Source organism: Podarcis cretensis (genome assembly GCF_951804945.1).
Source record: "Podarcis cretensis genome assembly, chromosome: 18".
Classification (NCBI taxonomy): domain Eukaryota; kingdom Metazoa; phylum Chordata; class Lepidosauria; order Squamata; family Lacertidae; genus Podarcis; species Podarcis cretensis.
In genome coordinates this window covers 5,275,467-5,301,387 of record NC_137188.1, presented here as the reverse complement: position 1 = coordinate 5,301,387, position 25,921 = coordinate 5,275,467, and the positions used below count along the sequence as shown (strand labels likewise).

At 47.9% G+C, this 25,921-nt stretch overlaps 1 protein-coding gene across 14 annotated transcripts in view; it reads left to right on the top strand.

The window, feature by feature from the left end:
• Positions 1–25,921, top strand: part of PTPRS (protein tyrosine phosphatase receptor type S) — a 327,352-nt gene that overhangs the window by 131,576 nt on the left and 169,855 nt on the right. For all 14 annotated transcript variants that reach the window (XM_079960405.1, XM_079960406.1, XM_079960400.1 and 11 more), the window contains one exon: positions 3,075–3,244. In XM_079960405.1, the coding sequence (XP_079816531.1) occupies positions 3,163–3,244 (82 nt within the window). In that variant the 5' untranslated portion in view covers positions 3,075–3,162. The remainder of the gene's footprint in view (positions 1–3,074; positions 3,245–25,921) is intronic.

Below are 25,921 nucleotides of genomic sequence, written 5' to 3'. Positions count from 1 at the left end.
GGGAAGACCTGCTCTAACCTTAGGCCTGGGGGCCTAATGCAGCCCTTCGAGGCTCTGTGCCTAGCCCTTGGGGCTTGCCCCAGGCCACACCCCTCTCCTCAGCCCCACATCATATCCTCATTGAGTGTTTCTTTTCCTGACTGCAATATGCCCTTGACCATTCGGTGCCCTGCCCACTTTTGCCTGCTAGCCCTGCCCACCACGGACCTGGCCCTTGTCCCTTGGGAAGTTAGAGAGATCCCTTGGGCTGCAAAGGGGCTTCCCCACACCTGCTGTAGCTGCTGGAAGCAGTGAAGAACCACCGACTGGGGTGTATTGGCCAGTGCCCAGGACGCAATTTTGCGCTGGGTCTCTTTCCCTTCGCCTGCAGGGTGTGAGTCGATCAGCTTGCCTGCAGCTGAGGAGGACAACTTTGTTAAATTGCTCCCGGGCAGGCATAGGCAAGCTCCCGCCCTCCAGATGTTTGGGACTACAATTCCCATCATCCCTAGCTAACAGGACCAGTGGTCAGGGATGGTGGGAATTGTAGTCCCAAACATCTGAAAGGCCAGAGTTTGCCTATGCCTCCTCTAGGGGCTGCATTGAGGTAAGACCACAGAAACTAAACAATCTCTGCATGGCGGTTCCTAAAGAGAAGTTAGAAGGCCATCTGCCGGGGGTTATTTGGCTGAGATTCCCGCACCACAGGGGTTGGACTAGATGCCCTTGGGCTACCTTCCAAATCTACTATTCTGCGATTCTGTGCTTCTCCTCTTTATTCCCGCCCTCCCTTCCACTGCTGCCTCCCTTATGATTTCAGATTGTAAGCTCCTCCAGGCAGGGACCTCCCCTCTTCATAAACTGAAGTATGCAGTGAGGATGCAATGTAAACAACTATCCAAGTTTCCAGCAGTGGCTGCGCATCTTTTCCCGCTTGGAAATTTAATTGATTTTTTAATGCCTTCCAATCTTCCAAAGTGTGTATATATATATATTTCCCGTTTTGACCCAGTGACCTATTAAAATCGCATGCTGAGCGACTTAGCGGCCTGCAAGCGACTTCTCCAGCTGCGCTGAAGGAAAGTGCCAAAATTGTGCCCAATAGGAACCCTGAAGGCTGTTTTCTTTCTCTCTCTTGCTGTCTCATTAGCTTGCTCCTAATGTGTTCTGAAAAGCCCAAAATTAGGTACAGAGGTTGTTGGTTTTTTTTATTTGCGTGGCGCTGTGGGTTAAACCACAGAGCCTAGGACTTGCCGATCAGAAGGTCGGCGGTTCGAATCCCCGTGACGGGGTGAGCTCCCGTTGCTCAGTCCCTGCTCCTGCCAACCTAGCAGTTCGAAAGCACCTCAAAGTGCAAGTAGATAAATAGGTACCACTCCAGGGGGAAGGTAAACAGAGTTTCTGTGCGCTGCTCTGGTTCGCCAGAAGCGGCTTAGTCATGCTGGCCACATGACCCGGAAGCTGGACGCCGGCTCCCTCAGCCAGTAAAGCAAGATGAGCACTGCAACCCCAGAGTCGGACACGACTGGACCTTAAGACAGGAAATGTAATCTGCTGTTTTGAGTGTCTCTGGAAGGGGCTTTGGGAAATGTGAATTTCCCAGGGTACCCGAGTCTTTATCTTTTTTTATGTTGGGTCATCATGGGAAGCCCCATATCCCAGGGCTATCCTGGCTGCCCTAGAGGGGCAACTCTCTTGTGGGGAAAGGTTGCGGCGCTTGCGACTTTTGTTAGCAGCCTGAGTCCAAGGGCAGCCCTATGCTCAGAGCATTGCAGTAGTCCAGCCTTGAAGTGACCGGTGGCTGCAGGCTGTGTGCATTCTTGGCTGTAGATCATGGGGAAAGAGAAGAGAGAGGCTACCACCTTTCTTTTTTCCTTTTTTCCATATCATTTTTATTAGTTTTACAATAATACTTTCCGTTGCAATATCTCATGTTATACATTTTGGCTTTTTAGGGCCCTGACTTCCTTCAAAACTTTCTTACGATTTTCTACCTTTCATTTCGCCCTTGTGGTCTCTTCCAACTCTATGATTCCATGATTTCATTTCAAATATCTGCATTTTCACTATTTCACCATTGCTTTGTAATCAAAAACGTTGAAACATCATGCGTTCTTATTCTTATCTGCAGTGGTTTTTGTACCTTTCCTTACAAAGCTTCTTGCAATCCTATCAACGTATATTTGATTAAATACAATTGTCTTTCAAATAATGTACAAATTTGGTCCAGTCCTTGATGAACTTTTGCTTTTCGGTTTATTCCCATCATTTTGGCCAGTTCTGCAGACTCCATCAGCTTCAATTGCCATTCTTCCTTTGCTGGTAGTTCCTCTTGTTTCCACTTCTGAAGCTATTACCTTTCATGCCTTGTTTGTGAGATTATGTCATGTGGCGGAGAGGATCTTCTGTTGCTCTTGGACATGGGTAGGCAAACTAAGGCCCGGGGGTCGGATCCGGCCCAATCGCCTTCTAAATCTGGCCCATGGACGGTCCAGGAATCAGCATGTTTTTACATGAGTAGAATCTGTGCTTTTATTTAAAATGCATCTCTGGGTTATTTGTGGGGCCTGCCTGGTGTTTGTACATGAGTAGAGTGTGTGCTTTTATTTAAAATGCATCTCTGGGTTATTTGTGTGGCATAGGGATTTGTTCATTTACCATATTTTTCGCTCTATAAGATGCACCAGACCACAAGACGCACCTAGTTTTGGGAGGAGGAAAACAAGAAAAAAAATATTCTGAAGCCAGAACAGCAAGAGGGATCGCTGCGCAGTGGAAGCAGCAATCCCTCTTGCTGTTCTGGCTTCTGGGATAGCTGCGCAGCCTGCATTCGCTCCATAAGACGCACACACACATTTCCCCTTACTTTTTAGGAGGGAAAAAGTGAGTCTTATAGAGCAGAAAATACGGTATTTCCCCCCCGAAATATACCGTAGTTCGGCCCCCCACAAGGTCTGAAGGACAGTGGACCGGCCCCCTGCTGAAAAAGTTTACTCTTGGAGATCAGAGTTCTTGGCTGCATGCACAGTTCTGCAGCAGCCACCTTGGAAAACCCTTCGCAGTCTAAACTTGCATCTCTTTCCCTCCCTCCGCAGGTCTTGACGCCGTTCCAGAGGCGCTGTGAGTTCTGCTAAACTGGGGGGGCCGCCAGGCCGGGGTAAGAGACCTCCACACACCACCAGCATGAATCCTGCCTCGGGATTAACACTGCTGCTCCCCCTTGCCAACCTTGTCTACTTGCTGCTGGTCGGCTGCACCGCTGAAAGTAAGTGAAGCGCACAAACCCCACACCCCCAAAACCCCACAATCTATTCTGGTATCGTGTGCTCATTTTCTGAAATTGCACAGTCTTCATTTAAAACATATCATCAGGTCTGGGTGCGAATGAGTATCAAGCTCCCTGCATGCTCTCAAGGTGCTCTTTGTTATTGCATTTTTTTTACTCTAAAGATTTGTTGGTGTGGGGGAGTGGGGGAGAGGAGTCCCTAAAACCTAAGAACTCCATATAGATGAGCTGTCTTCTTTGGCGATCTAGATCAAGGGAAGTAATAGTGCCACTGTATTCTGCTCTGGTCAGACCTCACCTGGAGTACTGTGTCCAGTTCTGGGCACCACAGTTCAAGAAGGACACTGACAAACTGGAACGTGTCCAGAGGAGGGCAACCCAAATGGTCAAAGGCCTGGAAACGATGCCTTATGAGGAACGGCTAAGGGAGCTGGGCATGTTTAGCCTGGAGAAGAGGAGGTTAAGGGGGGATATGATAGCCATGTTCAAATATATAAAAGGATGTCACATAGAGGAGGGAGAAAGGTTGTTTTCTGCTGCTCCAGAGAAGCGGACACGGAGCAATGGATCCAAACTACAAGAAAGAAGATTCCACCTAAACATTAGGAAGAACTTCCTGACAGTAAGAGTTGTTTGACAGTGGAATTTGCTGCCAAGGAGTGTGGTGGAGTCTCCTTCTTTGGAGGTCTTTAAGCAGAGGCTTGACAACCATATGTCAGGAGTGCTCTGGTGGTGTTTCCTGCTTGGCAGGGGGTTGGACTCGATGGCCCTTGTGGTCTCTTCCAACTCTATGATTCTATGATCCCTTGTAGCCAAGTAAACACAGTCTTAACAATGAGTCCATAAGTGACTGTGGTGGCCAATTCTGGATCCACACATTCTTCCACAGTGGGGACATTGGTTTCCAGGTGGGAGTTGATCACGGTGTGGATTTGCCAATCTTAGCACGTTTCTCCCTTGCGTTCTGAGTTCGAGTGTCTTCAAAGCCCATGACGCCTTTGGTAAAGGCTGTTCTTCAACTGGATCGCTTGCAGGCCAGTGTTTCCCAGTTATCTGGGTTTATACTACATTTTTAAAGATTTGCCTTGAGAGAGTCTTTACATCTCTTTTGTTGACCACCAGCATTACGCTTTCCATTTTTAAGTTCGGAATAGAGTAGTAGTTGCTTTGGAAGACGATAGTGTGGCATCCGAACAACATGGCCAGTCCAACATGACAGCCCTGAAAGATTGTGTCTCTCTCTACAAACGGATGCTAAGATCTTCAGATGAGCACCATCTCTAGGTCCCATCTACTGCAGAGGCAATGGTTGGTGGTGACAGAAGAGACAGAGCCTTTTCTGCCGTAGCTCCCAGGCTGAGAAAGACAAGACCCTTTTAGTGCTTGAGACCCTGGAGAGCTTCTGCAGTCAGAGTGAAGAGTACTGAGACAGATAGATAGATAGTTGGACGCAGAGGAATGGTGGGAGGCACCAGCTGGGGGAACCCCAAGGGAAGAAGGCTCAGAGCCCAGGGAGGGGTGGTGGGGTGACAATGAGTGGTCAGAGGGAGAAGAATGGGAGGAGGAGGAGATGTCAGAAGCTGAAGAGGCAACAGGGCTTAGTGAGCAGGGAGAGTCTGTGGCAGAGAGCAGTCCAGACTCAGAGGCAGAAGCTGAAACAGGAGATGAGGGAGGCTAAGAGGCAGAGATGAGTCCGGCTGGTGAAGAGGCATGGGTGTCTCCCTGTCCTGCTGCGACAAGCTCCCCTTCCCTCTGGTTTCCCAGCACCAGGAGAGGCATGAAGAGGGCAGGGGAGAAGTTAGTTCCAGGCTGGCACAGTCTCAGATTGCATGAGGGGAACCCTGCAGAGGAGGGGACTTAGGAAGCTGTGGGGAGGTGGGGACTTTCAGTCTCAGCAGCTGCTTCATGGGGGCAAGAGCTGCCAGAGATGGGTCGCTGTGCTCATTAGGCCTGACACCCCTGTGCAGATCCTGTCTTTTTGCTGGCTCAGTCTTGGGACACGGGTGGCTCTGTGGTTTAATCCACAGGACTTGCCGATCAGAAGTTTGGCGGTTCGAATCCCCGTGATGGGGTGAGCTCCCGTTTCTCTGTCCCTGCTCCTGCCAACCTAGCAGTTCGAAAGCACCTCAAAGTGCAAGTAGATAAATAGGTACCACTCCGGCAGGAAGGTAAACGGCGTTTCTGTGCGCTGCTATGGTTCGCCAGAAGCTGCTTAGTCATGCTGGCCACATGACCCTGAAGTTGTACACCGGCTCCCTCGGCCAATAAAGCGAGATGAGCGCCACAACCCCAGAGTCGGACACGACTGGACATAATGGTCAGGGTCCCTTTACCTTTACCTTTTACAGTCTTGCCAGTGGAGGATCAGCCCCACCTGGAAGAGGCTTGCTCAGTGTTAGGGTTCCTGCTTTTCTTCCAGAAGGGCCTAGATTCCATGCCAGGTATCTCCAGATTTATTCATCATTTTTTAAGTGGGCTTAACAGCACACATCCTTTACAAGTCTGCTCAGAAGTAACTCCCAGTGACCTCAGTAGGGTTTACTCTTGGGTAAATAGATTGCGGCCAAAGTATTAACTGTCTGACCCTGGTATAAGGACGCTTGCTGTGTTCCTTTGTTGAAACCTGATTGTTGTCTCCGAGGTGGGGACATCTCGACCTGGGTCGCAGAGGAATTCACGTACGTGACTCATCTGGAGATGTGAGATTTGCCAACCTGGGTGAGAGTTGTCCTTGGCATATTTGCAGGGATGCCATATTTGAAAAGGGGGACGCAGGTGGCGCTGTGGGTTAAAGCCTCAGCGCCTAGGACTTGCCGATCGAAAGGTCGGCGGTTCGAATCCCTGCGGCGGGGTGCGCTCCCGCTGCTCGGTCTCAGCGCCTGCCAACCTAGCAGTTCGAAAGCACCTCCGGGTGCAAGTAGATAAATAGGGACCGCTTACCAGCAGGAAGGTAAACGGCGTTTCCGTGTGCGGCTCTGGCTCGCCAGAGCAGCGATGTCACGCTGGCCACGTGACCCGGAAGTGTCTCCGGACAGCGCTGGCCCCTGGCCTCTTGAGTGAGATGGGCGCACAACCCCAGAGTCTGTCAAGACTGGCCCGTACGGGCAGGGGTACCTTTACCTTTACCTTACATATTTGAAAAAGCAAAACGGGGAGAACTGTCCCCATGCTACCTTGTTTATAGACACCTGACTTCTCTTTTAAGTATGTGGCTTGAATCGCTTGCTTGAGCCCTTTCAGGCTGGTTCTGCCCCAAGGTGCCTTTCTGTGAACTTGTCCAGCTGGTGATGTTTGGTTCTACAGTGGTACCTCGGGTTAAGAACTTAATTCGTTCCGGAGGTCCGTTCTTAACCTGAAACTGTTCTTAACCTGAGGTGCCACTTTAGCTAATGGGGCCTCCCGCGGCCACCAGTACGCGATTTCTGTTCTCATCCTGGGGCAAAGTTCTTAACCCGAGGTACTGTTTCTGGGTTAGCGGAGTCTGTAACCTGAAGCGTATGTAACCCTAGTACCACTGTAGTTGGGTCTCGGGTGGCGCTGTGGGTTAAACCACAGAGCCTAGGGCTTGCCGATCAGAAGGTCGGCGGTTCGAATCCCCGCGATGACAGGGTGAGCTCCCGTTGCTCGGTCCCTGCTCCTGCCAACCTAGCAGTTCGAAAGCACGTCAAAGTGCAAGTAGATAAATAGGTACCACTCCGGCGGGAAGGTAAACGGCGTTTCCGTGCGCTGCTCTGGTTCGCCAGAAGCGGCTTAGTCCTGCTGGCCACATGACCCGGAAGCTGTACGCCGGCTCCCTCGGCCAATAAAGCAGATGAGCGCCGCAACCCCAGAGTCGTCCACGACTGGACCTAATGGTCAGGGGTCCCTTTACCTTTACTTTACCACTGTAGTTGAGCTGGGAATAGAAAACCCCACGGACAGACATACACTTATTGTTTTAGGGAGGCTCTCCCCAAAATCTGCCATCTCTGGTTGGTGGTTCCTTCTCTCGTATTTCATGCTGTCTTGGTGGGAGAATTTGGGACAATTCCTCTTGTCATCGTCACCCCCCCTTCTCTCCCTCTCTCTCTCTCTGTTTCTTTAGCATCCAAGGACACTGAATTAAACTCAGGTGTCACCTTCTTTAACTGCTTGATCAAATTAAATCAAGTCGCAGTGATGTCATCTTCTCTTCCCACACTTCCATCCCTCCGTTAGTGCTATATAAATAAGTCAGATGGGGCGGGGGGTGGGGGGTGGGGGGGACAAGAGGACAAGGTGAGCAAAGGGAACCCTTGCCAGGTTCTTCAGCTGGAATTAAAAACAGAGCTGCAACCGAGTGGAGTTGCGTGATTCCTCTGAACGTTCAAGATTGGCTCTTGGGTGGGCTTAGATTAGATGAATTAGATTAGAAAAGGACAACAAAAATGATGGAGTGACGCCCCTTTGAGGGAAAGGTCTATATAAATTAGGTTACTGCAATGCATTGTATGTAGGGCTGCCTCTGAATACGGTTTGGAAACTTCGGCCGATGCAGAATTTGGGGCAAGATGGTTTGATCGTATCATGCCAGTCCTGGCCCAAATGCACCGGCTGCTGGTTAGTTTCTGGCCCAAATCAAAGTGCTGGTTTTGACCTAGGAAAAGGTAAAGGGACGCCTGCCCATTAGGTCCAGTCGTGGCCGACTCTGGGGTTGTGGCGCTCATCTCGCTTTACTGGCCGAGGGAGCCGGCGTACAGCTTCCGGGTCATGTGGCCAGCATGACTAAGCCGCTTCTGGCGAACCAGAGCAGCGCACAGAAACTCTGTTTACCTTCCCCCTGGAGTGGTACCTATTTATCTACTTGCACTTTGAGGTGCTTTCGAACTGCTAGGTGGGCAGGAGCAGGGACCGAGCAACGGGAGCTCCCCCTGTTGCGGGGATTCGAACCGCCGACTTTCTGATCGGCAAGTCCTAGGCTCTGTGGTTTAACCCACAGTGCCACCCGCGTCCCAAAGTGCTGGTTTTGACTTACAAAGCCTTAAATGGTTCAGGACTGCAAAAGCTCAAGGACCCCTTCTCTGTATGTGAACTGATCCAGACCCTGAGATCATCATCAATGCCCTTCTTCATCTGCCGCCTCTGCCAGAGGTCTGGAGGGGTGGCAGCATGAGAGAACAGGGCCTTTTCCGCAGTGGCTCCCTGTTTGTGGGACACTCTCCCCAGCACTGATGGCGCCAAGGTTGCAGGTTCAACGCCCTCATAGGACAGTTGCATATTCCTGCATTTCAGGGGTCTTGGATTAGATGATTCTCACGGTCCCTTCTAACTCTCCAATTCTATGATTCTATATCTTTAGGCACCAAGCTAAAACACTCATATTTTCCCAGGCCTTCAGCTAATTAAACAATCTATGGCCTTTTAAACTTTGGGGGGCGGTTATGGTTTTTGTTATTATTATGGAATGCATTTCCTGTAAGCAGCCCTGTGATTTTTTGGATGAAGGGTGGTATAGAAATTTAATAAATGGATTTAAAAGAGTAAAAATACTCCTTCTCTATATTCCTCAAACCTGGGAGGTTGAACCCTCTCTATATTCCCTTTTTGGGGGTGGGCAGCAAAAATGACCAAAGGGGCTGTGGCGAGTCCCTGATGAGGAACGGTCGCAGCATTTGGGGCTTTTTTGGTTTAGAGAAAAAGCGAGTTAAGAAGGGACCTGATAGGAATTTATAAAATAATGTATGGCATGGAGAAAGCAGACAAGGGAGAAGTTTTTTTTTTCTCTCTCTCTTATCTGGGACATCGAAGGAAGCTGAATGTTTGGAGATTCAGGGCAGAGGAAAGAAAGCCCTTCACCATGGAGCAGAGAGTTCAACTACGGAACTCACTGCCACAGGACTGCCAGTGATGGGCGCCAACCTAGACGCCTTTAAAAGAGGATTGGGCAGGGACTTCTGGGTTGGCGCCATTGCCGAATGGCGGACTCCCTCCGAGCTCCGGAGGGAGCCTGCTCGGCAGGGGCTGGGTTCTACCGCGCCGGCGACGCGGGGACCCTCAAAAACCATGGGCGCTGAAACCCATGGGCATGGTGACTCGGCGGGCACCGTTTGCGCCCCCCCTCGACCCGCGAAGGAGCCTTTTTAAAGGCTGCGGAGCGGGTGACAGGGGGTGGTGGTGCTGTGAGTCCTCCGCTTCCCCTGCCGAGCGAAGCCGCATGCCATTCGACGGAGAGCGCTGACTTCTTCCATTGAAGATTTGGTCTTTAAAAGAATAACCCGTGAGTAATTGGAACTTGGATTAAAACAGGGGAAAAATTCTATTTAAATTCGGAGCGAGCGGGGGAGGTGCAAAAAGGAAGTCAGCCTCCCCCCTGTTGTAGAGGAGCTAAAGCAAAGGATTTGACAACTAAGATCGAGTGCAACCTTTTTTTTTTTTTTGATAAAGTTATTAACTTCGCGATGGAAAATTATAAGACTGGGCTGGAGGAGAAAAGTGGAATGTGAATTAAAATGCAACCCCCCCCCCCCCCGGAAACCCCGGGAGCGATCTGTAAGAGCGCCGGGAGAGGAGAAATAGAGGTTTTGACAGCTGTCAAAGGAGCTGTCAAAGTGGAAGAACAAAATGAGAACTTTGTTACGAGGACTTTGCTGGTCACATTTGTTACAAATTGGATATAAATTGTTTAAAACAAGGAATAATAAGTTACTTTGACTGTTGGGTGTGATCGGGAAGGAAACTGAGTTATTATAATCCCTCTAGAGGAGCTGTGGGACACTACAAGTATTGCTGGCATCGAATTTGAATAGGACTTTTTATCGCCTGGGAAACTGCAGAAATGGAACACTATTTTGTCTACAGAGGTCTACACACTAAAGGAGACAATAGATTTATCTATTGAAGAATGGAAGGGACTTGACGTAATGTTTTGTTCCTGAATAACAAAGCCTCTGCAGAGGAATTAGAAGCTTTTTGGAATTAGAACATTTGTGCAGGAGAGCAGGGGGAAAAAAAAAAAAGAGGAGGAGAGAGAACAACAAGAACAATAAGAATAACAAGAACTGGACAAAGTTGGAAGATAGACTCCTTCCAAGATTGGACATGTGAAACCAAAGATGTCCAAAAGATGGCAAAGACTAATAAAAAGACGGTAAAGCGGACTGGTGAAGGACTCTGGTTTAGATGTGGGAGCTCCAGGATGACAGTAGACATTGATGGACATTGGGAACGCAACCGGGAAAGGGGGGAGGGAAACTTGGAATCCAAAGGGTGTTAAATTACATTTTATTCTTTTTTTTATCTTTCTGTTTATCTTAATCTGTATTGCATATTAAAGAGGGGAACTCGTGGAAGGGAACAGGTCGATTTTAGGGGATGGGAAAATATTTTTTTTTAAATTGGGCCAATGATAATAATTTTAAAATTTGGGGTAAGAATTTGTTGAATCTATTTGAAAGAATTGGAATACAAGATGGGGAGGGGAGGGGAAGTCCTGGAAAGATGCCAATGAAAATTAGGTTTTAAATTTGGATGTTTTTCTTTTTCTGTTATATTTGAAAATCTTTAATAAATATTAATAAAAAAAAAAGAGGATTGGGCAAATTCTTTGGGGAGGATGCTGTTGATGGCATGGAAACCACAAGAGAGGAAATAATAATAATAATAATAATAATAATAATAATAATAATAATAATAATAATAATAATAATAATTATTATTATTATTTATTTATACCCCGCCCATCTGGCTGGGCCTTCCCAGCCACTCTGGGCGGCTTCCATAAAAACCAAAAATACAGTAAAATCACACGTTAAAAACTTCCCTGAACTTCCCTGAACAGGAAAGTTGCTCTTGTCCTCAAATTCTGCTTGCTGATTTCCTAGGGGATCTGGTCAGCCACTGTGAAAACTAGGTGGGTCGCCAGCCTGATCCGACAGCTGGTTCTTATTTTCTCCCAAGTCACGCAGTGTAGAAGCTGTTTTGTATTGGGGGGGGGGAGACAGAGGGGAGGTTGTTAAGCAGAGCCACCGCCCCACTGCTGGACACTGTGGGTCACGAATGGCTATAAAACAGAATTAGAGGAATCCATGGATTGGTGCCTAGCAGTCAGATCCTTGGAGGAGAAGGCAGCAGACTTTCCCCCTACCCCTAACCATTTGGGTCGCCCTTTGACCTCAATGTGACTCGCATTGGCTACAGCCGCATATTTTGCACTAGCCAACCCAGTGGCTAATAGACCAGTAGTTGAAAATTGCTCTCTTCCTTTTCCTTTTTTGCATTCTTGTGGAATCAATTTCTTTTTCTATATGCTCTTGTTTCTGGGCTGAACACAGACCATTCCCTATTGGAAGCAGGAGAATGGGTTTGGTCGGCCTTCTCTGTGCAATTCAACCAGGACACCCTCAACTGGTGTCTTATGGAAGGAAAGGCCAGCGCCATGGTTTTAGTTTGTTGCTGCTGTTGTTTAGTCGTTCAGTTGTGTCCGACTCTTCGTGACCCCCTGGACCAGAGCACACCAGGCACTCCTGTCTTCCACTGCCTCCCGCAGTTTGGTCAAACTCATGCTGGTAGCTTCGAGAACACTGTCCAGCCATCTCGTTCTCTGTTGCCCCCTTCTCCTTGTGCCCTCCATCTTTCCCAACATCAGAGTCTTTTCCAGGGAGTCTTCTCTTCTCCTGAGGTGGCCAAAGTCTTGGAGCCTCAGCTTCAGGATCTGTCCTTCCAGTGAGCACTCAGGGCTGATTTCCTTCCGAATGGATCGGTTTGATCTTCTTGCAGTCCATGGGACTCTCAAGAGTCTCCTCCAGCACCAGAATTCAAAAGCATCCATTCTTTGGCGATCACCCTTCTTTATGGTCCAGCTCTCACTTCCCTACATCGCTACTGGGAAAACCATACAGACCTTTGTCGGCAAGATGGTGTCTCTCTGCTTTTTAAGATGCTGTCTAGGTTTGTCGTTGCTTTTCCCCCAGTGGTTTCTCCCAATGCTTTTCTCTCCATGGTTTTAGTTAGGAACGTCAAAGGGGCTATTTGCCCAGATTTTTCAAGCTTTTACTCAGTTCGTTTGCAGGCAGGCGGGTTGAAGCAGGAAGAGATTTATTTCCATATAGAGTAGGCACACAGAAATATGAATATGAATTTTATTTATACACTAGCCTAGTTTAAGATACTCTAAAGTATCAACTCCACCACCCCCAGCACCCAAAAAAACCCCTTTAATTGACTCAAGAGCATAGCATCATGAAGAGGGGGAAGAGAAGAGAGAAAGGGGGGGGGAGTGAAAAGGCAGGAGCTATTTGAATAATTTATTGTCCTTTGAAGTTGCAAGAGAAATTTCATCTGCCTTGGGGAGTAATTTCTCCCCATTCTAAAAGGGTTTTCTCCTCCTTTTAAACTCATCTAGAGGATGGTGGTTTTGGGTGGTGGATTCCTCCCCCCCTCCTTTTTGCATTTTCTGCATAATTAATGAAGCCATCACTCCTCTCTCTCTCTCTCTCTCTCTCTCTTTTCCTTTTCTGTCTCTTATAAACCTTAGAAAAGGAGAGGAGGTGGTTGTGGGGGAAGGGATTTCTTCTTAATTAATAGAAATCATTAGAGATGGTTAGATCACATAGATAGATCCATAGATCCATAGTCAGAACCAGGGGTCAGCAAACTTTTTCAGCAGGGGGCTGGTCCACTGTCCCTCAGACCCAGAGATGCATTTTAAATAAAAACACACATTCTACTCATGTAAAAACACCAGGCAGGCCCCACAAATAACCCAGAGCTGCATTTTAAATAAAAGGACACATTCTACTTATGTTAAAACACGCTAATTCCTGGACCGTCCGCGGTCCAGATTTAGAAGGCTGTTGGGCCAGATGTGGCCTCCGGGCCTTAGTTTGATAACTAAACACCATAAGGTTCCTTTTACAGCCACCTAGGTTGGTTTGGGGTTAGGGTTTGACTAACCTTTGCAAAAAGACAAAACAGTTATCCTAATTAAATTATGCCAAGAAATGGAGAACATCTAAAGAAGGCAGTTAAGGAAAGGAAAAATGACTCAAATTGAGATGGTGGATGGAAGTCAGTCCAAAAGTTTAGAATATTAAGGTTTGATCATTTAGAATAACAGTTATGGGGAATGGGTGGTTGGGGGAAATATTTAGTTATTATGTATTTTTATGCATTTTTTATCTTTAGGTTTAGTTTGAATTATGTATGGAAATTGTCTATGGATGTATGCAAAGCAAAATGTAATAAAAATATTATTTTTAAAAAGGTTGCTTTCACACGGCAGTTCGTTTCCTTAACGGCTAACTCCCGCACAAAATGTGAGCTTTAGCATGACGCATTCTGCAAAACCAAGGGAGAACACTGCGTGCTTACCACTCATTTCTCTGCTATCCGATTCCACATTATATCTGAGCTTTTGCACCACATAAAAGCCACTTCCGGAAATCTAGCAGAGCATATTGGAAGTTCAGCACTCATGTGTTATTTGATTTGGGGGGGGGGGTTCATTTGCAAGCCCCTCAAACCAGGTGGGACGCAGGTGGCGCTGTGGGTTAAAGCCTCAGCGCCTAGGGCTTGCCGATCAAAAGGTCGGCGGTTTGAATCCCTGCGGCGGGGTGCGCTCCCGCTGCTCGGTCCCAGCGCCTGCCAACCTAGCAGTTCGAAAGCACCTCCGGGTGCAAGTAGATAAATAGGGACCGCTTACCAGCGGGAAGGTAAACGGCGTTTCCGTGTGCGGCTCTGGCTCGCCAGAGCAGCGATGTCACGCTGGCCACGTGACCCGGAAGTGTCTCCGGACAGCGCTGGCCCCTGGCCTCTTGAGTGAGATGGGCGCACAACCCCAGAGTCTGTCAAGACTGGCCCGTACGGGCAGGGGTACCTTTACCTTTACCTTTACAAACCAGAAAAGTGTGGGAGGGAAGTGACAGCCTCCTTGCTATCGCTCCCACCGCCTCCTCTGGGCTGGGGGGCAGAGAGGCTGGTCCTGCAGCGCCAGTTCTGTGGCCTGCTCCTTCTCTGAGTCCCTTTGGTGGCGGGGGGCTGCAATGCGGACCCTGCCCCTCTGCGGGAGGGTCTTCCTGCCCAGCCTGGGGGCCCCACTGTCTTTATCCTGGGGGCACCCAGAGGGGAAGTAACTCCTGGAGCTGCCGAGTCCTGTTAGAATTCCTGCTCCATGACTGCAGTCATGGGATTGTTGTCTTTCACATGACGGTATATGTTTTGACTCCACAAAGTGGGAAGTGACGGAGACAGGATGTTTGTGTTACTGTGTTCCGTGAAGTGGGACTATTGTCCTTTGTTCTTTCTCTCTTTGCTGTCTGATGCTAGAGAGAGAGGGAGCCATGTTGCAGTGCTCCGTGTGTGTTTATATGTAAATAAAGTAGATTAGCCAAAATGCTGAGTTGCTGAGGTCTGTTACGCCGGTGTCTGTTGGCATCAGTCGCTGTGATGTTCGGGAAGAAGAAAGCTTTTGAAGCTCCCAAACGAAAGACCAGGAGGGAGAGAACATGCCAGTCGGGCATGTGTCTCTGCCAGGGTCCTACTCGAGTGTAGGACAAGCTCCTGACAAGTCCCTCAGGGGCGTTTCCTCCTCGTCGCGGCTGCACAGGTATTAATCCTTGTGATCCACTGCGGCAGGTCTCCCACCTCCTCCTAGCTGGACATGATGAAGTCACATTGGCTCTGGGTGGACGTAGCCGAGGTGCTGGCCAGTCCACCATCTCAGTCACCTGCCCAGCGGCCTCCCCTCCACTGGTGCCCTGCTGCTGGTGCTGGGTTGCACCGATGGCGCTGAAGACCTTCCGGACCCAGGAGCTTCCTGCACTCAACTGGAAGCTGTGTCGAATGTTTGGCTTCCGAAAAACGTTCACAAACCGGAACACTTATTTCCAGGTTTGTGGCGTTCAGGATCCAATTTGTTCGGGAGCCAAGCCGTTTGAGAAGCAAGGTAGCACTGTAGTTGTTTATTCCCTTGACATCTGATGGGAGGGTGTTCCACAGGAAGGGCGCCACCACCGAGAAAGCCCTCTGCTTGGTTCCCTGTAACCTCGCTTATCACAGTGAGGGAACCGCCAGAAGGCCCTCGGAGCCCAAGCTGGACAATGGGGGTGGAGACGCTCCTTCCAGTATACTGGGCCGAGGCCGTTTAGGGCTTTCAAAGTCAGCACTGACACTTTGAATTGCGCTCAAAAACATCCTGGGAGCCAATGTAGGTCTTTCAGGACCGGTGTTATGTGGTCTCGGCAGACACTCCCAGTCACCAGTCTAGCTGCCGCATTCTGGATTAGTTGTAGTTTCCGGGTTACCTTCAAAGGTAACCCCACGTAGAGCACATTGAAGCAGTCTAAGCAGGAAAAAACCAGAGGATGGACCACACAGGTGAGACAATGTGCAGGCAGGTAGGGTCTCAGCCTGCGTACCAGGTGGAGCTGCTAGACAGCTGCCCTGGACACAGAATTGACCTGCGCCTCCATGGACAGCTGTGAGTCCAGAATGACTCCCAGGCTGCGCACCTGGTCCTTCAGGGGCACTTCTTGTTTCTTATAGGTTGGTGAAATTTGAGGCATCAACACCTTTTGGTTCTAAGACCGTTATATAAACCTTTTGCCAAAGAAGAGAGGGGGTGTTGAAGAGCTTTAATTGTAATCAAAGTGCTGACACCGTGTTCGCTATAAAGTTGCAAGCAGCTATGCTATAATATCCGTCCAGCAGAAAGGAAAGCGAGGGAGTGGATTGGTAATTCATACCCAGAGTACCTAACTGCAGACATATGTTTGCAAATCAATTTTGCTGCTCTCCTGGCTCTCCAGGAGTAACCTCAAACCAAGCGCAAGCGTTCATGTTGAAATACCCTCTCCTCTCCCTGCTTTTAGAAGAGAGGCAGGTTTCTTAAAAGTCTTATTATACAGCAGTACCTCGGGTTAAGTACTTAATTTGTTCTGGAGGTCCGTTCTTAACCTGAAACTGTTCTTAATCTGAAGCACCACTTTAGCTAATGGGGCCTCCTGCTGCTGCCGCACCACCAAAGCACGATTTCTGTTCTCATCCTGAAGCAAAGTTCTTAACCTGAAGCTCTATTTCTGGGTTAGCGGAGTCTGTAACCCGAAGCATATGTAACCCGAGGTACCACTGTACACACTCAAGTCAGGTTCGGGAAAAGTAACACACTCCATGAGGCTCAGAAGAGAAAACACACACAATCAGGCTCTGGGGGAGGGAATCCAAGATCAGGTGGAGGGCAGAGGGTGCTCTCACTCTCCGCATTCACCCAGCCCTCTGCGTGGGGCACCTGGTCCCCCCCCCCGCCCGATTCTGCACCCGGGGACACACACACACCCGCCCCCATGCTATGGCACTGACAGAAGTGAGCCAGCAGTAAATCACACGGAGGAAGTTGGAATTAGCAAAACCAGGGTCTACACAGGAGTGTGTCAGGCTCAACGTCCATTGGATCTTGCCCCCGTAAAGCAGTCCCCAAGACTTCAAGGTCCCCGCCTCCCCAGAGCTGTCTTATACCTCTTCCTTTCCAGGGTTTCTTCTTCCAGGCACTCGGAGACTGCACCTGTGCACCTGTCTTTGCTCCTCCCACATCATGCCTCTCCTGGTTCTGCGAAACTTGACATGAGCCAACAGTGTGACGCAACAGCTAAAAAAGCCAATGCAATTCTGGGCTGCATCAATAGGAGTATAGCATCTAGATCAAGGGAAGTAATAGTGCCCCACTGTATTCTGCTCTGGTCAGACCTCACCTGGAGTACTGTGTCCAGTTCTGGGCACCACAGTTCAAGAAGGACACTGACAAACTGGAACGTGTCCAGAGGAGGGCAACCAAAATGGTCAAAGGCCTGGAAACAATGCCATATGAAGATAGTCATGATAGCCATGTTCAAATATATAAAAGGATGTCACATAGAGGAGGGAGAAAGGTTGTTTTCTGCTGCTCCAGAGAAGCGGACACGGAGCAATGGTTCCAAACTACAAGAAAGAAGATTCCACCTAAACATTAGGAAGAACTTCCTGACAGTAAGAGCTGTTTGACATTATGGTCTCTTCCAACTCTATGATTCTATGATTCTAAACCAGGTGGGCAACAGGACGGGGAGACACCTGTGTCTCTTCGCCAGCCAGACTCCACTCTCCCTTCTCCCGGCCTCTGATTCTGAACTGCTCTCTGGCACAGACTCTCCCTGCTCACTAAGCCCTGTTACCTCATCTGCTTCGGACACCACTTCCTCCCAGTTTTCTCCCTCCTGTCTCTCTGATCTTCTTCCTCAGCTGGTCCCCCCCCCCCCCACCTCTGCATCCATGACAATCCAACAGGCTCTTCTCATCTTACCATCTCTCTGCCGTGCAATTTTGCAATACAAGGGCGATTTCGGCCCCCCCATCACCTAACCTGCCCCCTATCTGTGGTGGTAGAGTGTCCAGACATAAGGTCAACCACATTCTATGGCAGGGGTCAGCAAGCTTTTTCCAGCCGTGGGCCGGTCCACCGTCCCTCAGACCTTGTGGGCGGCCGGACTATATTTTGGGGGAAAATAATAATGAACTAATTCCTATGCCCCACAAATAACCCAGAGATGCATTTTAAATAAAACACATTCTAAAGGGACCCCTGACCATTAGGTCCAGTCGTGACCGACTCTGGGGTTGCGGTGCTCATCTTGCTTTACTGGGCGAGGGAGCCGGCGTACAGCTTCCAGGTCATGTGGCCAGCAGGACTAAGCCGCTTCTGGCGAACCAGAGCAGCGCACGGAGCGGTACCTATTGATCTACTTGCACTTTGACGTGCTTTCGAACTGCTATGTGGGCAGGAGCAGGGACCGAGCAACGGGAGCTCACCCCATCGCGGGGATTCAAACCGCCAACCTTCTGATCGGCAAGTCCTAGGCTCTGTGGTTTAACCCACAGTGCCATTCTACTCATGTAAAAGCACCCAGAGATGCATTTTAAATAAAAGGACACATTCTACTCAGGTAAAAACACGCTGATTCCCAGACCGTCCACGGTCCGGATTTAGAAGGTGATTGGGCCACATCCAGCCCCCCAGGCCTTAGGTTGCCTACCCCTGTTCTAGGGGGAATTGAGTTTAAAAATAACAGCCATCACTTCTAAAACGAAAGTTCGGTTCCTTCATCCTGCCATTTCCTCTGTTTTCACTTGAGGGGAAACTGACAGGCGCAGTCCGTTAAAGGAACTCTCTCTCTCTGTGGCATGTAATTATCTTGTCTTGATGGTTAAAGTGAGGCTCTGTCCTCCCCACTCCGTACTTCCCCACCGGATATTCTTAATGGACTTTCTGTGACAAGGAGGCAATGCGCAGAAGGCAGATGGACACCGACAGGAAAATGATTATAATTTTCTGCTTGGTGTTTTTTTCACAATTTTTTTTCATGGCGGGGGGGGGTGAGGAGCCCTTGCTTCTCCCCCACATGCAGCAAAAGGGAGAGAATAGTTGCCTGGTATTAATCTCATTTTTTTTCCTGTTGCATATGAGGCAGGAGGGGTGGCTGAGGAAGGGGGGGGGGAGATGGGGGGAATCTGTTAGCAGAGATTTTGGTTCTTGAGCCAAGCAAGATCCCCCAAGAGCACTTTGTTTTGTGTAGTATAGGCAGGGGTCTATATGCACAATATATTTAAGTGTATGTAATTAAATGCACAGTTGATTGATTTAATAAATTAGATTATCAAACAAATCTAATCATTCACAACTACTTCCATTACATTCGTAGCAATGCAGTTCTTAAAATACCGTATTTTCTGCTCTATAAGACTCACTTTTTATCTCCTAAAAAGTAAGGGGAAATGTGTGTGCGTCTTATGGAGCGAATGCACAGCTATCCCAGAAGCCAGAACAGCAAGAGGGATTGCTGCTTTCGCTGCGCAGCGATCCCTCTTGCTGTTCTGGCTTCTGAGATTCAGAATATGTTTTTTCTTGTTTTCCTCCTCCGAAAACTAGGTGCGTCTTGTGGTCTGGTGCGTCTTATAGAGCGAAAAATACGGTATGTTCTAAGTTGCCTTGGTGTTAACTTTGGAAAGGTGGCATACAAATAAAAGGACTGATCGATCGGTTATTTAACGTTACTCCCAAACGTGTCATGCAAATGGGGACCACAGTGAAGCAAAAAATTCCCGCATTTGGATATCATCATATGTTCAATTTAGAGAGATTCCTGCGTTGCAGGGGTTTGGAATCGATGATGCTTGAGGTCCCTTCTAACTCTGACTTCTATGGTTCTCGGACATGGGTAGGCAAAATAAGGCCCCGGGGCCGGATCTGGCCCAATCGCCTTCTCAGTCCGGCCCACAGACGGTCCAAGAATCAGCTTGTTTTTACATGAGCAGAATGTGTCCTTTTATTTAAAATGCACCTCTGGGTTATTTGTGGGACCTGCCTGGTGTTTTTAAATGAGCAGAATGTGTCCTTTTATTTAAAATGCATCTCTAGGTTATTTGTGGGGCATAGGAATTCGTTCACCCCCCCCAAAAAAAAATAGTTTGGCCCCCCACAAGCTCTGAGGGACAGTGGACTGGCCCCCTGCTTGTTGACCTCTGTTCTAGGATGTGTCTCCTTAGCAAGATATAAGCAAGTGTTTCAGCCAAGCAGCTCACCCCCTTCTCTTCAGACAAACCAGCAAATCCAGGAAGTTTTACACTTAACGACAACTTCCCGTTTGAGGACCGCAGGAAGGGAACTGACTTCCAAGCGTAGCCTCATATCCTGACTACATTTGCCACAGCTCCCCAGTTTGGGCGGAAACGGGAAACGATCGCTCACCAAAAACTTCCTTATTTTGTTTGCTCACTTTGAACCAAGGGAAAAAAGAGCAAAGGGGATGCATGTAAAATAGGGTCGCCACACCTGACCTGACTCCTACAGGTGTGCCTGGGTCCCTCCTGGTGGAGGGAGCTGAATCTGGGCCTTTATTGTTTTATATCTATATATCTATAAATCTAAGGGGGGTGGTGCTGTGGGTTAAACCACAGAGCCTAAGGACTTGCCGATCAGAAGGTCGGCAGTTCGAATCCCCGCGACGACGGGGTGAGCTCCTGTTGCTCAGTCCCTGCTCCTGCCAACCTAGCAATTCAAAAGCACACCAGTACAAGTAGATAAATAGGTACCGCTCCGGCGGGAAGGTAAACGGCGTTTCCGTGCGCTGCTCTGGTTCGCCAGAAGCGGCTTAGTCATGCTGGCCACATGACCTGGAAGCTGTACGCCGGCTCCCTCGGCCAGTAAAGCGAGATGAGCGCCGCAACCCCAGAATCGGTCACGACTGGGCCTAATGGTCAGGGGTCTCTTTACCTTTTTTATCTATAAATCTAATAGATATAGGTATCAGGTTTGAGCCCTGAAATCTTAGGGTCTGGGATACTACCAACCTGGCAATCCTAGTCCGGAATACTTTTTCATTTTTTTAAAAAATGAACTTTGTATGTAATTTTTATTAAATGTTCTGTTTTCCATGCTTAAGATATCGGTGTTCTGTTTTGCATGCTTAAGATATCGGTGACATCACTTCTTCTCTTTCCATGGTTCATTTTGCAAAACATAAATCCCTGCATATTTTTAAAAAACGAAACCATTATTACATCCATCAAAACTTATTTACACTGTTTATCTTAATGCTGCCAGCATTTTCAGCTGTACACAGTTGTTTCCCATATATTCAACAAACGTTTTCCAATCTTCTGTAAACGTATGTTCTTCTTGTTCTCTTATTCTGTACGTTAAGTCTGCAAGCTGTGCGTATTCTGTCAATTTAAGTTGCAATTCTTCTTTAGTTTGGACCTCACTCGTTTTCCATTTTGGGGCTAAAAAAAACACAGGCCGCAGTAGCGGCATACATAAATAACCTTTTTTGACACCTGGGAATTTCAGTCTGAATTATCCCCAACAGAAAGGACTCTACAAAATAAAAGAAAAAAAAATTCCTTCCAGTAGCACCTTAAAGACCAACTAAGTTAGTTCTAGGTATGAGCTTTCGTGTGCATGCACACTTCTTCAGATACACTGAAACAGAAGTCACCAGACCCTTCTATATAGTGAGAAGGTGGGGAGGGGTATTACTCAGAAGGGTGGTGGGATTGGGTGATTGGCAGATAGCTGTGATGAGCCTGTTGACGACTCTTAACGACTGCAATAGGTCTTACAGGAAAAAGCAAGGGGTGAGAAGGTGAAAAATGGCTTTGTCATGTATAATGAGATAAGAATCCAATGTCTTTGTTAAGACCAGGTCTCTCCATGGTTTTAAGTTTGGTAATAAGTTGCAATTCAGCAGCTTCTCTTTCCAGTCTATTTCTGAAATTCCTTTGTAGACCAACACGGCTACCTAAATTCCTTGGCAGACCAACACGGCTACCTACCTGAGAAAGGACTCTGACCCAGAATACTTTTTCATTTCTCATCCTGTTAAGGCAATATACAATTGTCCAAATAAGACCACCATCAGAGGGGGGAAAGTCGCCTCTCAGTGCATAGTTTATAAATATATCACGTCTTCCCTCAAGGGGGCATGGGTGGTGTCCCCCCCCCCGCCTCCTCAATTTTCTCCCCCTACAGCCGCAAGGAGTAATAAATTTAATTTCCTGTTCGTTTATTGTTGTGATCATCGATTCTGGATTTTTTATTATTATTACTATAAAAAAAGATACAATTCAAGATGTAAAAAGAAGAGAGAGAAAGCCAGGCGTGAGAACAATAATCAAAATTACCATTTGCGGCCAGATAACACAAGGTGTATGTGGATTTAAATTTTCTTTTACTTTATTAAACCAATGAATAAATAAAAAGCACGACGTCTGGAGGTCCACAGGTCTCCCATAGAGACCAAGGATTGGAAAACTGGCCCATTTGGGCCCCACCACCCAAAACTAAAGAAACCCCCACTCTTCCTTTCTCTCTCTTCTTTAAAGAGAACACAAATTTGAAGCTGTGCAAAGTGCAAGCCAGGACGTGCTCCGTGAGATTTGTGTCCTATTAAGTCCTGCTCAGAGTAGACTGATTGAAATTGATGGACAGGACTCACTCAAGTCCATTAATTTCCATGGGATTGCTCTGATAAGACCAGGCCCCATCTGCCCTATGCATTAAAAGCAGTGGTACCTTGGTTCTCAAACGACTTAATAGTTGAACAACTTGGAACCTAAATGCTGCAAACCCGGAAGTAAGTGTTCCAATTTGCGAACTTTTTTCAGAAGCCAAACGTGCTCCGTTTTGAGTGTTACGCTTCTGATTTGAGTGTTACACTGAGGTCTGTCTGTTTTTGCTATTTATTTTGCATTTTTGTGGCTCTTTTTTGTTTTGTTTTTATGACAGTGTGGAACCCAGTCCAGCTACTGATGGATTGATTGTGTGACTGCAGTAGATTGTTTATTGCTTTCATTTTATGGATCAATGGTCTCGTTAGATAGTAAAATTCATGCAAAATTGCCGTTTTAGGGGTTGTTTTTAAAAGTCTGGAACGGATTAATCCGTTTTGCATTACTTTCTATGGGAAAGCGCGCCTTGGTTTTGGAACGCTTTGGTGTTGGAACAGACTTCTGGAACGGATTAAGTTTGAGAACCAAGGTACCACTGTATCGTCCTGCTTTAAGCAGACATGGCTTCTCCCAAAGGATCCTGGGAGGTGTGGTTTTTTTAAGGGTGCGTACAGCCATTCTTATCTCTTGGCAGGGGACTCTGGGAATTGCAGGTATCTTAAGGGGACCAGAGGGTCCAATCAGCACCAATAACAAAGTTTTCTCAGGATGCTTTGGGGGAAACCACAACTGTTTCAAGTGGGATGGCTCTGCTTTAAATGCATGGATAAGCAAACTAAGGCCCGAGGGCCGGATCTGGCCCAATCGCCTTCTAAATCCAGCCCACGGACAGTCCAGGAATCAGCGTGTTTTTACATGAGTAGACTGTGTCCTTTTATTTAAAATGCATCTCTGGGTTATTTGTGGGGCATAGGAATTCATTCATTTACAGTGGTACCTCGGGTTACATACGCTTCAGGTTACATACGCTTCAGGTTACACACTCCGCTAACCCAGAAATAGTGCTTCAGGTTAAGAACTTTGCTGCAGGATGAGAACAGAAATCGTGCTCCGGCAGAGCGGCGGCAGCGGGAGGCCCTGTTAGCTAAAGTGGTGCTTCAGGTTAAGAACAGTTTCAGGTTAAGTACGGACCTCCGAAGCGAATTAAGTACTTAACCCGAGGTACCACTGTATTTTTTTCCAAAGTATAGTCCGGCCCCCCACAAGGTCTGAGGGACAGTGGGCCGGCCCCCTGCTGAAAAAGTTTGCTGACCCCTGGCATAGTGCATTTGGGACCTCCTAGATTCCCATCTTTTGACCTGCTCTGATCCTGGGGGGCTGCATTCCCACCCCCACCCCCAAAAGATCTACATTTGCCTACGTAGATAGCACAAAATTTTCAGCATGCCCATCCCACAGGTTCCTTGCATCAGCAGAATTTGAATTGTGAAGGGGGTTCTCTTTGTCCCTGTGCCGATGATGGATGCCACAGAGGCGGCGGGAAGAATAGGACGTTTATTTCGCTATTTCCTTTTAAAGATATGCACATATATATTCACCACCCAACAGGCCCTCTCTTGTTACCGGTGGGTTTTTAAAAAATACAAAAAAAAAAATACTTCACTTCCGTGGGTAGAAGGCTCCTCTCAGCCACCTTCATGCCAAATAAAAGAATAGGTTTATTTTGGCCTGTGTACCTTGGCATAAAATCAGCCCTGAATGCTCACTGGAAGGACAGATCCTGAAGCTGAGGCTCCAAGACTTTGGCCACCTCATGAGAAGAGAAGACTCCCTGGAAAAGACCCTGATGCTGGGAAAGATGGAGGGCGCAAGGAGAAGGGGACGACAGAGGACGAGATGGTGGGACAGTGTTCTTGAAGCTACCAGCATGAGTTTGACCAAACTGCGGAAGGCAGTGGAAGACAGAAGTGCCTGGCATGCTCTGGTCCAGGGGGTCACAAAGACTAAACTACTAAACAACAACAACAATTTTCTTTGTATTTCACACTATGAGGTTTATTTCAATTCTACGGGTTTCACTATTTCACCTTATCTTCCCTATGTACGACATAATTTTTTCCCATTCTTTTTGAAATGTTTCTTTGCCATGTTGTCAAATTTCCCCCGTTAATTTAGCTATTTCTGCATATTCCATTATCTTCTGTCGCCATTCTACTACAGATGGCAGTTGCTGTTGTTTCCAAACCGGCATTTCTGGGATTTGGGATTACATGACCCTTGTGGTTTGTTCCAATTCTTGTTGTTGTTTAGTCCTTTAGTCGTGTCCGACTCTTCGTGACCTCATGAACCAGAGCACGCCAGGCCCTCCTGTCTTCCACTGCCTCCCGCAGTTTGGTCAAACTCATGCTGGTATCTTCGAGAACACTGTCCCACCATCTCGTCCTCTGTCGTCCCCTTCTCCTTGTGCCCTCCATCTTTCCCAACATCAGGGTCTTTTCCAGGGAGTCTTCTCTTCTCATGAGGTGGCCAAAGTCTGGGAGCCTACAATTCTAGGATCCCACGAAACTTCAGAAACGGTGCTTTGAGATGCACAAAGGCAACTCCTTTTTTGCGTCCCCCTTCGCCTGCATGGAGTGTCTCCAATAGTGTTCCGTGCTGGAGCTGAGTTAAATCCAAGCGGATCATGCCCCTGGTGCGCATCAAAAGACAAAACTTGCTCGCCTTTTGTCAGTGGCTCGTGCTCTGCTCCGTGTGGCAGCAATGTCAAGTGTTGTGACAGGGACAGAACACGCTTGAGGGCACGAGGCGGGTGATAGTTCGCTCTGGAAGGTGCGGGAGGCATTTGGGTACCTTGTAATCGTGAGCTGTATTCTGCTCTGGTCAGACCTCACCTGGAGTACTGTGTCCAGTTCTGGGCACCACAGTTCAAGAAGGACACGGACAAACTGGAACGTGTCCAGAGGAGGGCAACCAAAATGGTCAAAGGCCTGGAAACGATGCGGAACGGCTAAGGGAGCTGGGCATGTTTAGCCTGGAGAAGAGGAGGTTAAGGGGTGATATGATAGCCATGTTCAAATATATAAAAGGAGGTCACATAGAGGAGGGAGAAAGGTTGTTTTCTGCTGCTCCAGAGAAGCGGACACGGAGCAATGGCTCCAAACTACAAGAAAGAAGATTCCACCTAAACATTAGGAAGAACTTCCTGACAGTAAGAGCTGTTTGACAGTGGAATTTGCTGCCCAGGAGTGTGGTGGAGTCTCCTTCTTTGGAGGTCTTTAAGCAGAGGCTTGACAACCATATGTCAGGAGTGCTCTGATGGTGTTTCCTGCTTGGCAGGGGGTTGGACTCGATGGCCCTGGTGGTCTCTTCCTACTCTATGATTCTATGAGTCTGGAAGAAGCTGCTGGTATTCCTTTTTTTGGGGGGTGCGTGAATCTTGCTGCTTCTGTTTCACTGGACACTTATCTGCCTGCAAGAATCTTCCGTGCAATGAGACAATGCTAAAAATACATTTTCAGTCAAGGAAGATGAGGCAACTCAGGGAAAGAATTTGAAGTTGGGGTGGGGAAATTATATCTAGGTGCTAGAGAGAGAATGCAGATGACACAACCTTGATGGCAGAAAGTGAGGAGGAATTAAAGAACCTTTTAATGAGGGTGGAAGAGGAGAGCGCAAAATATGGTCTGAAGCTCAACATAAAAAAAAAAAAACTAAGATCATGGCCAC